This window comes from Egretta garzetta, unplaced genomic scaffold (assembly GCF_000687185.1).
Source record: "Egretta garzetta isolate BGI_Z169 unplaced genomic scaffold, ASM68718v1 scaffold140, whole genome shotgun sequence".
NCBI classification, from domain to species: Eukaryota; Metazoa; Chordata; class Aves; order Pelecaniformes; family Ardeidae; genus Egretta; species Egretta garzetta.
Window position 1 is genome coordinate 277,812 of NW_009258376.1, and position 12,618 is coordinate 290,429.

A 12,618-nucleotide genomic window follows, 5' to 3' on the forward strand; every position below is an offset into this window, starting at 1 on the left:
TGAGCTGCAGGAAGAGATCGCTAAGGTGAGCGGGGCTGGGTGGGGGTCTTGTGTGACAGGAGCCTGTGATGCCTGTTAGCCCTGCAGCTGGCAAGTGACAACACATGGCTGCAGGCTCTCCCCATTAGCCGCCCGGGGATGTGCAGGCAGTTGGTTATCTGTGGATTAATGCTATCAGTTTGTTTAGAGGTTTGTTTAATCCTTCTCTGTCTTGTAAGCTGTTGTATGTGGCTTGTCCTAGCCCTCTAGGGAGCCTCCAGAAGGAGAGACGTGGGGGGCAGCTTGCTGCCCACCAGGCGGTGGAGGAGGCTGCTGAGCAGATGATGTGCTCTTAGCCTCGGGATGTTCCCAATGGACTTGCAAGAGGGGAGAATTAGTTGTCGAGCTTGGGCAAGACCCCCCTGCTTCCCTACATTAGCTCCCTGTGACTGCCTGATGAAGCAGTGGCAGAAAAGAGTTGGCTTGGGAGCTGGGAGTCCCGGGGAGTGCTGGACAGGGAGGGACAAGGGCTCCCACATCCCTCGGAGCAGCCATGGAGGAATAATCCAGCCGGCTGGCTGGGGTGGGCCCAGCTGCTCTTCTCTGCCCTAGGATTAACCTCAGCTCTGCACAGAGGAGGATCTCTTGATTACGGATAATAAAACTCTCTCCTCTGTGCACCGCACATGAGCAAAGCTATTTAATCTCTCCACCTCAGTGGCTAACAGCCAAGGAGGTGGGCTGGTGGGCACGGGGGTCCTGCTCCCTCCACCCAGACAGAAAGAATATACAGGGGCTTAAAATGGCTCCAGGAAATCCTGCCTAAACCCTTGTATGTCCTCGGGATTAGCGCTAAACTCTCTCCTGAAAGGGCCAGTGATCCCTCCTGTCTGCTTCAAATAAAGCGCTGGTGTCAGCGCTGTCTGCATGGGGTCGGGGAGGGCAGCGGCCGCCGGCCCAGCACGGGGCACGGGCAGAACCATCACAGGGGGACAGTGAGGTGTGGGAGCAGGGAACTGGGGGGCCAGGCATGGAGGCAGATGTGCTTGCGGCAGCTCCCAAAGCAGAGGAGCCAGTCTTTACCCCAAGCAGCCCATTGTAGAGCAGGCAAGTCGTCACTGTTGGAGGGCTGCTTGTGTGTGTGTGTGCACACTCACGCATGCTCAGCCATCACGTCTGGATTTTGCTGCAAGCGTGACAGCAGCCTGGGGCTGGAGCTGCCTGGCTGTGGGGCCGGCCTGCGGCTATGGCAAAGCTGTGCCTGGGGCTCAGGCTGCCTCCCCGCTGCAGTGAGTGCACCACAGGGACCCTCCCTCACCACGCTCTGACGCTTCTTTCTTGCAGGCCAACGTGGTCTGCGTGGTGTATGATGTCACCAAGGAGGCCACGATTGAGAAGGTAACAGGTCCCCCACCAGAGCCCTGAGCGGCCCCGCTCTGGCAGCAGTGCTGGAGGGAAAAGGATTCCCAGCACCGGGTCCTTCCCAGCTGCCCTGACTTTTTGATCTGGGTGGGTGCTGATGCCCTCCTGCCCTATGGGGACGCCTGCAAGCAGAGACAGGCTGAGCACAGCCCAAGCTTGCTCCTATGTTGGCTGTTGCCTTCACATGCTGGGGGGCAGCAGGCTTGTTGCATCATCCTGTTGGCAGCCAGCATCCCTGGGTCTGCTCTGCCTGCTGGTGCGGGGGAATGCCAGGGAGCAGACGGCTGCAGGGCCCTGCTGACGGCCGCCACGCCTGTGCTGGGAGCTGTGCTGGGAGCTGCCTCTCCCTCCCCAGGCTGCGCTGACAGGCCTTTCCCTGTGCTCGCCTTTCAGATTCGCACAAAGTGGATCCCCATGGTGAACGGAGGAGTTGAAAAGGGCTCCAGGTACCATGTGTGATGTGCTCTGCGGGTGCAGAATTGGGGGATTCTGGAGGCTGCAGGGTCCCCACCACCTTGGGGCCAGACCACTGGTAGCAGAAGGACGTGGGGGCTTTTTTCCCTCACAGATCTGGCTGAGGCAGAGGGCCACGGGAGTGGGTTCCTTCCCCCCTTGATCGCTCCTCAGCCAGGCAGGGAGAAGAGGCTGCCAAGGGAGTAAGGGAGCACAGAAGCCGCAATCTGTGCTTGGATTGCTTAGGCAGAAGGCTGCTGTGCTGGATTAAAGGCTCCTGAACATATTGTTGCTGGGTGAAAGCGGCAGCGGGATCAGGCAGTCTGTTTCTCCAGATGGATGCTCCCAGCCGTGGGAGGCAGGAAAGCTGCTGTGGACCTTGCGGAGGAGGGTGGGGAGGCTCCCCAGCTTGCTGCCTGGGGCCTGGGAGCACGCGTGGCGGGGGCAGCGCTGAGACCAAGAGAGGGATGGCCTCACTTGTGGTCTCTGATTCTTTGTCTTTCTTTCCCAGGATCCCCATTATTTTAGTGGGAAACAAGTCTGACCTGCAGGTGGGGAGCTCCATGGATGTCATCCTGCCCATCATGAACCAGTTCTCGGAGATCGAGACCTGCGTGGAGGTGAGGGAACCGGGGGGTTTCTGCAAAGCCTCCCTGAGGGGTAGGGCTGCTTGTCTGATGTGAGCCAGGGAGCCTTCGAGCACGAAGAGGTCTGCCCTGCTAATGTTGCTCTGCAGATGTACCCCTGTTTGGGTCTTGAGGGCCTTTGCTTTAGGCTTTCTGTCCTTTGCCTTCCTCGCAGGGGGTGGGTTTCAGTGTCTGTCCGCTCCAGCTCTCTAGCTTGTAACTGGTGTCGGAGCTACGTGCAGCCCCTGGTGGCTCCGGAGCTGTGGAATGGGTGCAGCAAAGTCAGAGTGCGAGCCAGAGGTTTCCATTTTGTTTTTTCCTAATGGTGGACAGACATCGCTCTGGGCTTTGATGCACAGCTTGTCTGGCTCGGGGAGCTCATATTGTCCTTCTCCTGCCCCTTGTCACCAGCCCATCACCCGTCCCCGCTTACAGGGCTGTCTCTTCCTTTGAATCCCCAGTGTTCTGCCAAGAACCTCAAGAACATCTCTGAGCTCTTCTACTATGCCCAGAAAGCTGTGCTGCACCCCACCGCCCCCCTCTATGACCCAGAGGAGAAGCAGGTAGGAAGGGCTGCTCACAGCCCCTGGAGGAATCTCCTCCCCATTACAGCGCTCAGCTCTGGTGCTGTGCTTTTGCCCCTGGGTAGGTGGGTGGAAAGTTTGGGCCGAGGCAGCCATAACAAGGGGAAAGCAGTGCCTCTGGGGGGAGCCGACAGAGGGGAAAATACTCCTCTCCCATGTGCAGCGTAGCCAGCTGGGTATATCCAGGCCAGAGAGATCTGCAGATCTGCAAGGACCGGGGGCATGTTGGGGTAGAAGCCCTGGTGCTCCAGCCCGTGTGGCAGCCATGGTGGGAAGGGTCCAGGAGAAAACTTCCCCGTGGGCTGTCCTGCTTCCGACTCCCACCTCCGAGGTGGCTGCGGTACTGGCCGAGCTGGACCATGTTCCCAGCCAGTGCAGGAAGGGAATGCCTCTGGCATGGGGTTTCAGGAGGCAAGGGGAAGGGCCAGACTGAAGGTGATGCCCTGTTCTTGTTGCCATGGTTGGTCCCTTGCAGCTGAAACCTGCGTGTGCACGAGCGCTGACGCGGATTTTCAACCTCTCAGACCAAGATAACAACCAGATCCTTAGCGATGATGAACTCAACTACTTCCAGGTATGGCTGGCTGCAGAGCAGAGGGATTCCCCAGTCCCTTGTGGAAAGCCCTTGGGGTCCCCTTTCCATCCAATGCCAGGCAGAAAGGCTGCCCCTCTCCTGACACAGCTGTCCTGTTGGCATTCCGTACTTCTATTGTTCTGCCTGCTCTGCAGTGGGAAGAGCAGGAGGCTCTGGAGATGTTGAGAGTCATATGTTACTGGGATACTGAAGAACAGGGATTTGGTCAAGGTCTAAGGCAGTAATCCCTGAGCTGGGTGGATTTTCTCTCCTAGAAACACCGTCTCCTTTCCAGGGAAGAGGGATGCTGGCGAGACAGAGGGTTATGCTCTCTGTGTGCTTTGCTGATGGTGATCTTCTTGTTCTTGGGAGGTAGAAGTCGTGTTTTGGAAACCCACTGGCTCCCCAGGCCCTGGAAGATGTCAAGATGGTTGTGTGGAAGAACACCACAGATGGGGTGCAGGACAACGGCCTGACGTTGAACGGTAACGGCACAAGGGCTCCATGTCCTTTCCCAGCGAAGGGTGGAGGGACCCATCTCCTTCAGCACATTGTGAGGGGCCCTGTCCTCGAGCTGAGCCTCTCTGCTCTCATTCCAAGCCTAATTATTCCCTCTTGTCAAAGCAAGCCTGAGCCTGCTGTGGCTACTAGAGCTCTGTCCCAGCAGCCTATTTTTCCAGGAAAAGCATGGTCCCAAGGAGCGGATCCCTGAGGCTGAGTGCTCAGTTGGCCCCACTGTGTCTGAGCCACCTGATCTCTCCCACAGGCTTCCTCTTCCTCAACACACTCTTCATCCAGAGGGGCCGGCACGAGACCACCTGGACCATCCTTCGCCGCTTTGGATACGACGACGAGCTGGAGCTGACAGATGACTATCTCTACCCACAGTGTGTATCCTGCCGTGGCGTGGGGCGGGCAGGGTGTGACATCCCCGTGGTGTGCAATTTGGGCTCCCCAGCACCTCTGCTGGCTCCTCTCTGCACCCTGGGGTCTACCCCATTCCTCAGCTGAGGACCCTTAGCCTGGTCAGGTTCATGCTCCTCACCTTCCCCTATGGGCAGGAGCTGACACATGGGGTTGGCAATGAATACAATGGTCCTTGGAGCTGCTGACTGCGCTGCTGGCTCTGATGTAGGCGGGCAAGGAGGTGGGGAATGCAGGCCTGTCGCTGACTTCCCTTGACATCAGCAAGGGGTGTTTGAAGGCTGTTCTGTCTCTGCCTGAGCTGAGGCAGAACGGCTCTGTCAGGAGCAGCGAGCTGTCAGCATAGCCCTCCCGGCTGATTCTGCAGCTGCTGTCTCCTCTCTGCTCCCTGCCACCCCGGAGGTGGTGATCTGGCAGTAATGAAAGGGTTTGGCTTGTGAGCTGCCTCATCCTCTCCCCAGACAGCAGGCTGCGCAGGGAGGCGACAGGGCCCATGCTGGTGGAAAGCACCCCAGGGGTAGTGCTGTGCCCTTCTGAAGCCCTGGGCACGAGGCAGAGCGAGGGCTACGTCATCTCTCTGGCTGCTTGGGCAGCGTGGATGTGCCGAGGAGAAGCCACTGTGCACCCTCGAGGGCTCCTCCCCAAAACAAGGGGGGCTGTGTCAAGGGATAGGCAGGCCTGGAGACAACCACTGGACTTGAGCAGGGAGGGAGTGTGGAGCTGTGTGTTCTGGGTGAGATCTGGCTTGGCTGAAGACCCGCTCGCATGCTGCCCTTCGTTCAGGGCTTGAGGAGGCTCACTTGGGTCTCTTCCAACAGGTTCCGCCTTCCCCCCGGCTGCTCGACGGAGCTCAACCATTTGGGCTACCAGTTCCTGCAGCGGCTGTTTGAGAAGCACGACAAGGTAGGCAGCGCGCGGTGGAGCTGCCTGGCGAGGGGATGCTCTGCTAGGCCTGCAGGTTTGGGTGTAGCAGCTCTCCTGTTCGCCCCTCTGTTCTAGGGCTTCCTGCTGCCACAGCGCTCCCTTTACAGCTTCTTGCTGGAGGCTTTGGGAGCAGGAGGTGGTCACAGCGAGCTGTAGGTCATCTGATGGCAGCAGCGTGTCAAGGGCCTGAGGTTGTGGTCACTACCCTTGACCAGAGGGCAGCCAGTAAAGTCTGGGCCTTCAGGGGATGGGTCTGAGTTAACATCAAACTGGTGTAGCCCCTCGTAGTGCCTGGCTGCAGCAGGCAGGGTGGCAGAGGGGGTGGGCACAGCTGCTGCCCTGAAGCCACGGACCGAGCACGAGCATCCGCACGGCTGCCAGCCCTGCGGAGGGGGAGCCAGGCCGAAGAGAGGGAGAGAAAGCAACTGATTTGTGCCGTACTCTGGCTCATTGGAGCGTGGGAGAAGGGGCTGTATTGGATCTGCATGCACCTGCTCGGACTGGTTATTGAGATGCTGATGTGCACCTGGGGTACAGCAGCTCTCTGGCCACGGGGAATTGCAGCACGGAGTCGATGCACATCCCTGTGTGCCCAGATGTCGGCAGATCCTCTGTGGCATGGCCTTGGGGCACACCAGCCCGAAGGTGCTGCCTTGGCATGTGGTTAGCTGGTGGCCAGCGGCCCGGCGGCCGCACACAGACCTTGGGTTAGTTACCCTGCGGCGGGGAAGGCCAGGCTGGACCGATGCAGGCTGCTGCGGGGTGGCTGGCCCCAGGGAAGCTGAGGGCTGTGGGGTGAGCGTGGACAGGTCCTGCCCGGTAGCAGGGCTGGCACTGGTTCCAGCTGCAATCGCAGAGCAGAAGCAGCCTGTCTCTCGTGCAGTGATGGGAGTCCCTGGGGCACAGGCTCTCTGCACGCTCACACAGCTCTGGCCTTGCTTGCAATTGATTTCTGTGATTGAAAGCATCCCTGTGTCATTCTGCAGCAGCGAGCAGGGTGGCCTGTGTGCCAGGGACCCTCCCTGGACCCCGACAGCATTTGGTGTGGCTGCAGAGAGCTGCCGGCGTGTGCGTGGGCTGTGTCCTGCCTCAGCTGCCAACTCCCCTTTGTTTCGGCAGGACCAGGACGGAGCCCTCTCCCCCACGGAGCTGCAGAACTTCTTCAGCGTCTTCCCCTGCGTGCCCTGGGGCCCCGAGCTCTACAACACGGTATGCACCACTGATAAAGGCCTGCTTTCCCTGCATGGATTCCTCTGCCAGTGGACGTAAGCTCAGTCCCTCTCCCCTGCCTTTAGTCACTTCGCTTAGCCCTTGCTGACCTTGTCGGCTTCCCGGTGCGCTCTGTCTCTCCAGGCTCGTGGCTTACCTGGATGTGCGGCACTGCTTGGAGTGCCTGGGCTACCTGGGCTACCCCATCCTCTCGGAGCAAGACTCCCAGACACAAGCCCTCACGGGTACGGCCATGCCCTCCCCTCCTGTCACAGCTCAGGTCCCTCCTCTTGCTCACCCAGCCTCTCTCCTGCCAGTGACCCGGGAGAAGAGGATTGACCTGGAAAAAGGCCAGACCCAGAGAAACGTCTTCCTCTGCAAGGTGCTGGGAGCCAGGGGCGCAGGCAAGTCTGCCTTCCTGCAGGCCTTCCTCGGCAGGAGCCTCGCGGTGAGTGGCTGCTCCCCTCTCCGGCCGCGCTGCGGCAGGGCATCCCGGCGGAGCAGGAGGCAGAGCCGTGAGGCCGTTGGGCGACCTGACGCATGATGGCACCTCCCTGCCCGTGGCCAGGCCCCAGCATCCCAGCAAAAAGGGCTTCACAGCCCTCTGTGCTGGCAGGGCCGGTTGCTGTGGCTCTTGCATCCTTAATTTTGCCTAAGGCAGCGGGCCCACTCCCTCTGCTTGTCCCGAGGATCTGGAGGGGCTGTGCCTTTCCCGGGCAGCTGTATCTCCCCGAGGTGATGCTGGCTTTCCCTGCTTGTTACGAACGGCCCCGTGTCTCGTGGCAGGCTCCGGCTGGCCTTCAAGCGGCTGTTACACCACGGGGCTCGGGGCAGTGTGAAATGCTCTCCCTCCCCCAAGCACTGCTCTTGCCCCCTGCTGTCTGAGACGGTGTTTTCATCGCTGGCAGGTCCAGAGGGAGAACCCAGGAGAGCCATCCCTCTACGCCATCAACACGGTGCAGGTCAACGGCCAGGAAAAGTACCTTATAGTAAGTCAGGGAGAGGAGGGAATCGCTGCTGTGTCTGGCTTGCAGCAGGGCTGGGCCATGCTCCCCCCATGTTGCTGCAGTGCCATCCTGGCACCCCTGGGCTGCGGTTGTGCAGACGGTGCTGTGCCACACATCCTTTCCCCTCCTGCTCCAGCTGTATGAGGTCAGCGCCGACACGAAGTTCGTGAAGCCATCGGATGCAGCCTGCGATGTCGCCTGCTTCATCTACGACCTGAGGGACCCCAGATCCTTCAGCTACTGTGCCAGTCTTTATAAGGTAGCTGGCAGGGGCCCTGTGGGACTTCAGCCTTCGTGTGGCAGCCCCACGTCTCCCAGGGCTCGGTCGCTTACCCCTCGCTGGGGCTTCTCCCTGTCTCTGCAGCAACACTACATGGACAGCCAGATCCCCTGCGTCTTCGTGGCCTCCAAGACGGACCTGCCAGAAGCGAGCCAGCAGCCCGGGCTCTCCCCCAGCCAGTTCTGCTACAAGCACTGCCTCCCACCGCCCTTCCTCTTCTCCTGCCACGGCCAGGGACCGCCCGGCACCACTGTCTACACCAAGCTGGCCACCGCCGCCACCTTCCCGTTAGTATCCTTCCCGCGGAGGGGGCTCTCGACTGGGAGCAGAGCGTGGGGGAGGAGGGGGGGGCTGTGTCTGAACCCTGCCTCTGCTGCATTTGCTTTTGGTTTGGTTTCTCTCTAGCTCTTGGTGTGGTCTGCTCATACATTGAAACAAAAGGGCCGCTGCTTCGCCTGCTCAGAGCGGGTGGAGGCTCTCTTCTGCCTTGTGTGCGTCTCTGGCAGATTTCTTAGATAGGTCCTGCCACAGGAGTTTTTATTTTTGAAGCCTAAGATAAAAAAACGCCAAAGGGGAGTAGCCAGCCTAGTTTGCCAAGGCCCACAGAGGTGGCAGCTATTTTCTCCTGATGAGGTGGATCAGACTTGAAAAAGAGGTCAGTGAAGCGAGACCTCTGCTCACACAGCCTCCCCTTGGGAAGGAACTGCACCTGGAAGGGGCTGGGTATCGAGGAGGGGCGGCAGCTAGGCCGCTCATGGGCAGTGGGGGGAGATCTGGGAAGGGGAACGTGTCTTCGTGTGGCCTCGCTCCGCTCGAGGGGCGGAGGGGGCCGAAAGCCGAGGGCGCAACGCCGGGGGCAGAGCCCAGCCGGAGAGAACGTGTGGGTGCGTTGGAAGACAGGATGGGATTACTAGTGAGTGGTTTTCCCTCTAGCTTCTTTTCAATAAACAACTTTATTTTTAGAGCTGACACTTTTTTTTTTTTCCCCTCTGCAGTATTAAAATTTAAATATTCTTAATATATCTTAGGGTATGTGGTATAAATAAATAACGGCGTAATGGAGGGCCGGGGATTGGCTCTTCTCCCCTGATTTAGTGGAGAATGAATAATGGATATGTCTTTCCTCCTCGGAGAGGAGCACGTTGATGCAGGACAGCACGTGTTTAGGAAGGGAATGTGTACGCTCAGGCAGGACTGGGCCCTTTCCCTCGCTGCCCTTGGGTCGGTGTCACCGGCTGTGCCAGTGTCTCCGCCTGCATCCGCTTCTGGGTCTCTTTGCACTTGGAGTTGTAAAAGCAGCTTGACCTAGAAAGGGAGATGCGTACCTCCTTGCTCGTACTAATTATTTAGGTGTTGGTGTGCTATTTGCAGATCATGGGAGGGTAAAGCCACCTCCGTCCCGCCAGCAGGGCGGGCAGCCATCCTTGATGATGATGATGATGATGCCAGGCGGTGGGTGCTTCGGCTCGCGGGGCTGGGGAGCCTCTCGCTCCTCTCTGCCTTCAGCTGGGCTGCATCCCCCAGCCTGGAGCTGCGCTGTGGTCACCATCCATCCCCCAGGGACACCCCACCCTTCCTGCGCTGGGGGGGAAGCACTCCAGGCTGCCGGGGAGCTTGGCGTTTGCACGGCCGTGTCTCTGCACCTTGCTCACCGGCCTCTTCTCTCTTCCCTTGCAGCCACTTGAACGCCGTGGAGCTGGGAGCCGCGTCCTTCTGGCTGCGGGTGGCTCTGGGGGCCACGGTGACTGCTCTGGTAGGGTTCACGCTGTACCGCCTGCTAGCCAAGAACAAATGAGAGTTGTTCTCTACCCCGTCCTCCCCGTGACACCAGCCTCCCCCTCCTGAGTGATGCCCCGGCGAGGGGCCCTGCCTCAAGCTGGTCCCTGCTGGGAGATCCTCCTTTCCCCCCAGCCGGGATTGCAGGACCAGTGAAACTGAACTTCCCAGCACCAGCAGGATAAATTCCCCAGCACTGGCCAGCCCAACCCTGCCGGCCTCTGCCATCCCCTCACCCTGGGGGCTCTGCCTCACCAGCAGATGGAGGATCACCCACCATCTTTTACTCTGTTCATTTTTTTTTAACGTTTGTTTTTAAGCTCAAACATGAGTGTTTCAGTGTCTGTTAGGCTGGGCACATCCCCTTCCCTGGAGGGCTGTGCTGGTGCCCTCAATTCTGGGGGGGCAACACTCCCACAGCAGCAGCACTGGGCTCATGGCTTCGGCCCCCCGGGGCACACCTCCATCCCCCGGCCCTGTTTCCCTCTGCCAGTGCTGGGAAAGGCAGCCATGAAGGGCCAGGCACTTACACCCCCCACGCCCCTGCGATTTGGGGTCGCTCCTGGCCCTTGCTGGGACCCTGGGCTGCCCAGGGAGGGGAGCGATACCTGGGACCTGTCCCAGGCCCCTTCTCTCTTGTGTTTCTGCACAAAAATACTCAGCGTCCTGCAGCGTGCCAGGCTCTGGGCCCATCTGCCCTTCTCCCCAACCTGACTGCGTGGCCCGTCCCCTCCCCACCCCTGGCCACCAGTATTGATGACCACCAGTATTCTTGGGCCCCAGGAGCCCTGGTGGGCTGGGAGGGCGCAGGGTGCCTGCTGTGCTCCTGAGGGTGGGCTGCAGCCCTTTCCTGGCAGTGCCATCGCTGAGCTAGTGCCACGGCGTGCCGTGCCATACGCTGGCATACGGCCCTTGTCCCGCTGTCTCCACCATGGGGACATGGCCAGAGCGCGAGGCTCTGGGCGTTGCATCTCCTGGTACGACTGGAAGCTCCCCTGTCCCCTGCCCTCACCCAAGCCAGCCTTAGCTGCCGGGCAGCTGCCGTGACTTCAGCCCAGGGCAAATCTGGGGCCAGAGTCCCACAGCGTCCCCGTCTTCGAGTCCCAAAGAGCGAGGCCGGCCTGTGCTGGCCTCCGCGCCCAGCTCACACCCAGCCCTGGGCTCCCATCCTGCTGGGGGCAAGCCGGGGCAGCTCCTGCCTCCATGACGCGAGCTCTTCAGCTTCTGGAGCACACTCAGGGTAGGTTTATTTGCAGGCAGCTGGTGGGGCAGCACTGAGTTACAGCTGGGGCTGCTTTTCTGTATTTTTTTGTCTATTTAAATTTTTTTATCGTGGCCTGGAGCTGGTGAAGGGGGTTGAGAAGTTGCTGGGCAGCAGCCGGCATCTCTTACGGGGACAGTCCCCAGGGTGGTGCCACCATCCTGCCAGTGCCCAGTCCCTGGATGGGGGGGTCCCTGCCTGTGCCAGAGCCCCCCTGCCAGTCGGGCCCCCGCTGCCCTCGCTTGCTGCTGGCTCGCGGTTCATGGCGCTGCCAGGGCCACGTCCCCGGTGTTCCCTTATCCCCTCTCCGTGCCCGAGCCCACCGCAACGTGGCTCTCGTCTGACCCCGCTCCCGGCACCGGTCCAGGGCTGGCAAAGCCATACTGTTTTAGGGGGTTTGTTCTCTACGTGAAAATAAATTTTTACACACCTTTGGCTTGCACACCGTGTCCTGTGTCTCCTGGGGAGCAGGACCCCTCACCCCTACTGGGACTGGCCAAAGCCCAGGGTGTCCTTTGGCTGTGGTGTGGGCGAGGAGACCCCAAGGGCTGCGCACCCCCTTTGGGGGCACTTACAGGGATTTAGGGCAGCAGTTGAAGCCTGGCCCGATGGGACAAGGCTTGGGGCTGGCCCAGGGCTCCTTGGTGCTTGGGGACACACATGCCTCCGCAACAAGTGCCAGCCAGCAGGGAGAGATGGGGAAGGGGGTGGTGGGTCCCCGTGTCCTCACGGGCGGAGGGAAGGAGGAGACTCGGCTGCCCCTGTACCCTGGGGCTCTGCATGCCCGTCCCCGGGCAGGGTTGGGGCCTCCCCACTTCCCTGCAGCCGCCTTCCCCCCCGTACACCTGCAGCTCCCGGGGCTGTGCCGCCTCCCCTGCCTGCCCCCGTTTCCCCGTGGCAGCTTTCCCCTCTGCTATTTCTGTCTCTGCGGGCTCAGCCTGCAGGCGTTGGGTGCTGGGGACGCGGGCACAGCTGGGGAAAAGGCTTTTCCCAGCGCCCCTCCAGGGCCTCTGCTCGGAGCTGGACGAGGACGGACCGCAGCCGTGTGCCAGGGTCGGGACGGGGGGAGCGCGGCCCGTGCCAGCGTGCAGGGCGGAGCAGGCGATGCCAAGGTGGATGGGATGCCCGGTGCTCGCTGGTGAGCCCAAGGCAGGCTGGGCCCCGGGGAGCAGCCCTGGCCTGGGTGCCACTGTGCACGTCATGGAAAGGGTGCTCTGCACCGGGGCAGTGCCAGTGCTGGAGGCACCGCGTGCCCTGTGCCAGGGGGAGCACCCGTGGGGGACGCACCAGGGCCCGGGCTGGCCTGGGGGCAACAGAGTCATGATGGGGCAACAGGGTCAGGGTGGAGGTGAAGTTTGCAGGCACCTGTGCCAGATTGCACATGCTGGTGCCCATGCTGGGATGCAGGTACCCATACCGGGATGCAGGTGCCCATACCGGGATGCAGGTACCCATACCGGGATGCAGGTACCCATATTGGGATGTAGGTACCCATACCGGGATGCAGGTACCCATACCGGGACGTAGGTACCCATACCGGGATGTAGGTACCCATATTGGGATGTAGGTACCCATATTGGGATGTAGGTATCCATACGG

At 60.6% G+C, this 12,618-nt stretch overlaps 2 protein-coding genes across 4 annotated transcripts in view; both read left to right on the forward strand.

Annotated features, from left to right (window-relative positions):
* The window catches only part of WDR90 (WD repeat domain 90), a 61,833-nt gene extending 60,429 nt beyond the window's left edge, over positions 1-1,404 (forward strand). Inside the window, 2 exon segments of the mRNA XM_035895625.1 lie at positions 1,147-1,268; positions 1,324-1,404. Of these exon segments, the coding sequence (XP_035751518.1) occupies positions 1,147-1,268; positions 1,324-1,404 (203 nt within the window).
* RHOT2 (ras homolog family member T2) overlaps positions 1-10,343 on the forward strand; it is a 10,359-nt gene extending 16 nt beyond the window's left edge. The window contains exons 1-16 of one of the 3 annotated variants that reach the window (XM_035895460.1): positions 1-25; positions 1,324-1,377; positions 1,795-1,847; positions 2,366-2,474; positions 2,942-3,043; positions 3,540-3,638; positions 4,015-4,123; positions 4,405-4,525; positions 5,381-5,465; positions 6,606-6,751; positions 6,840-6,940; positions 7,013-7,143; positions 7,604-7,684; positions 7,839-7,961; positions 8,067-8,269; positions 9,660-10,343. The exon at positions 1-25 is cut by the window's left edge and continues 16 nt beyond it. In XM_035895460.1, coding sequence (XP_035751353.1) covers positions 1,816-1,847; positions 2,366-2,474; positions 2,942-3,043; positions 3,540-3,638; positions 4,015-4,123; positions 4,405-4,525; positions 5,381-5,465; positions 6,606-6,751; positions 6,840-6,940; positions 7,013-7,143; positions 7,604-7,684; positions 7,839-7,961; positions 8,067-8,269; positions 9,660-9,777 — 1,560 coding nt within the window. In that variant the 5' untranslated portion in view covers positions 1-25; positions 1,324-1,377; positions 1,795-1,815 and the 3' untranslated portion in view covers positions 9,778-10,343. Of the gene's footprint in view, positions 26-1,304; positions 1,378-1,794; positions 1,848-2,365; positions 2,475-2,941; positions 3,044-3,539; positions 3,639-4,014; positions 4,124-4,404; positions 4,526-5,380; positions 5,466-6,605; positions 6,752-6,839; positions 7,144-7,603; positions 7,685-7,838; positions 7,962-8,066; positions 8,270-9,659 lie in introns of those variants that run through there. The other 2 variants (XM_035895453.1, XM_035895466.1) reach the window with 2 other exon arrangements.
* Positions 10,344-12,618: the final 2,275 nt, after the last annotated feature.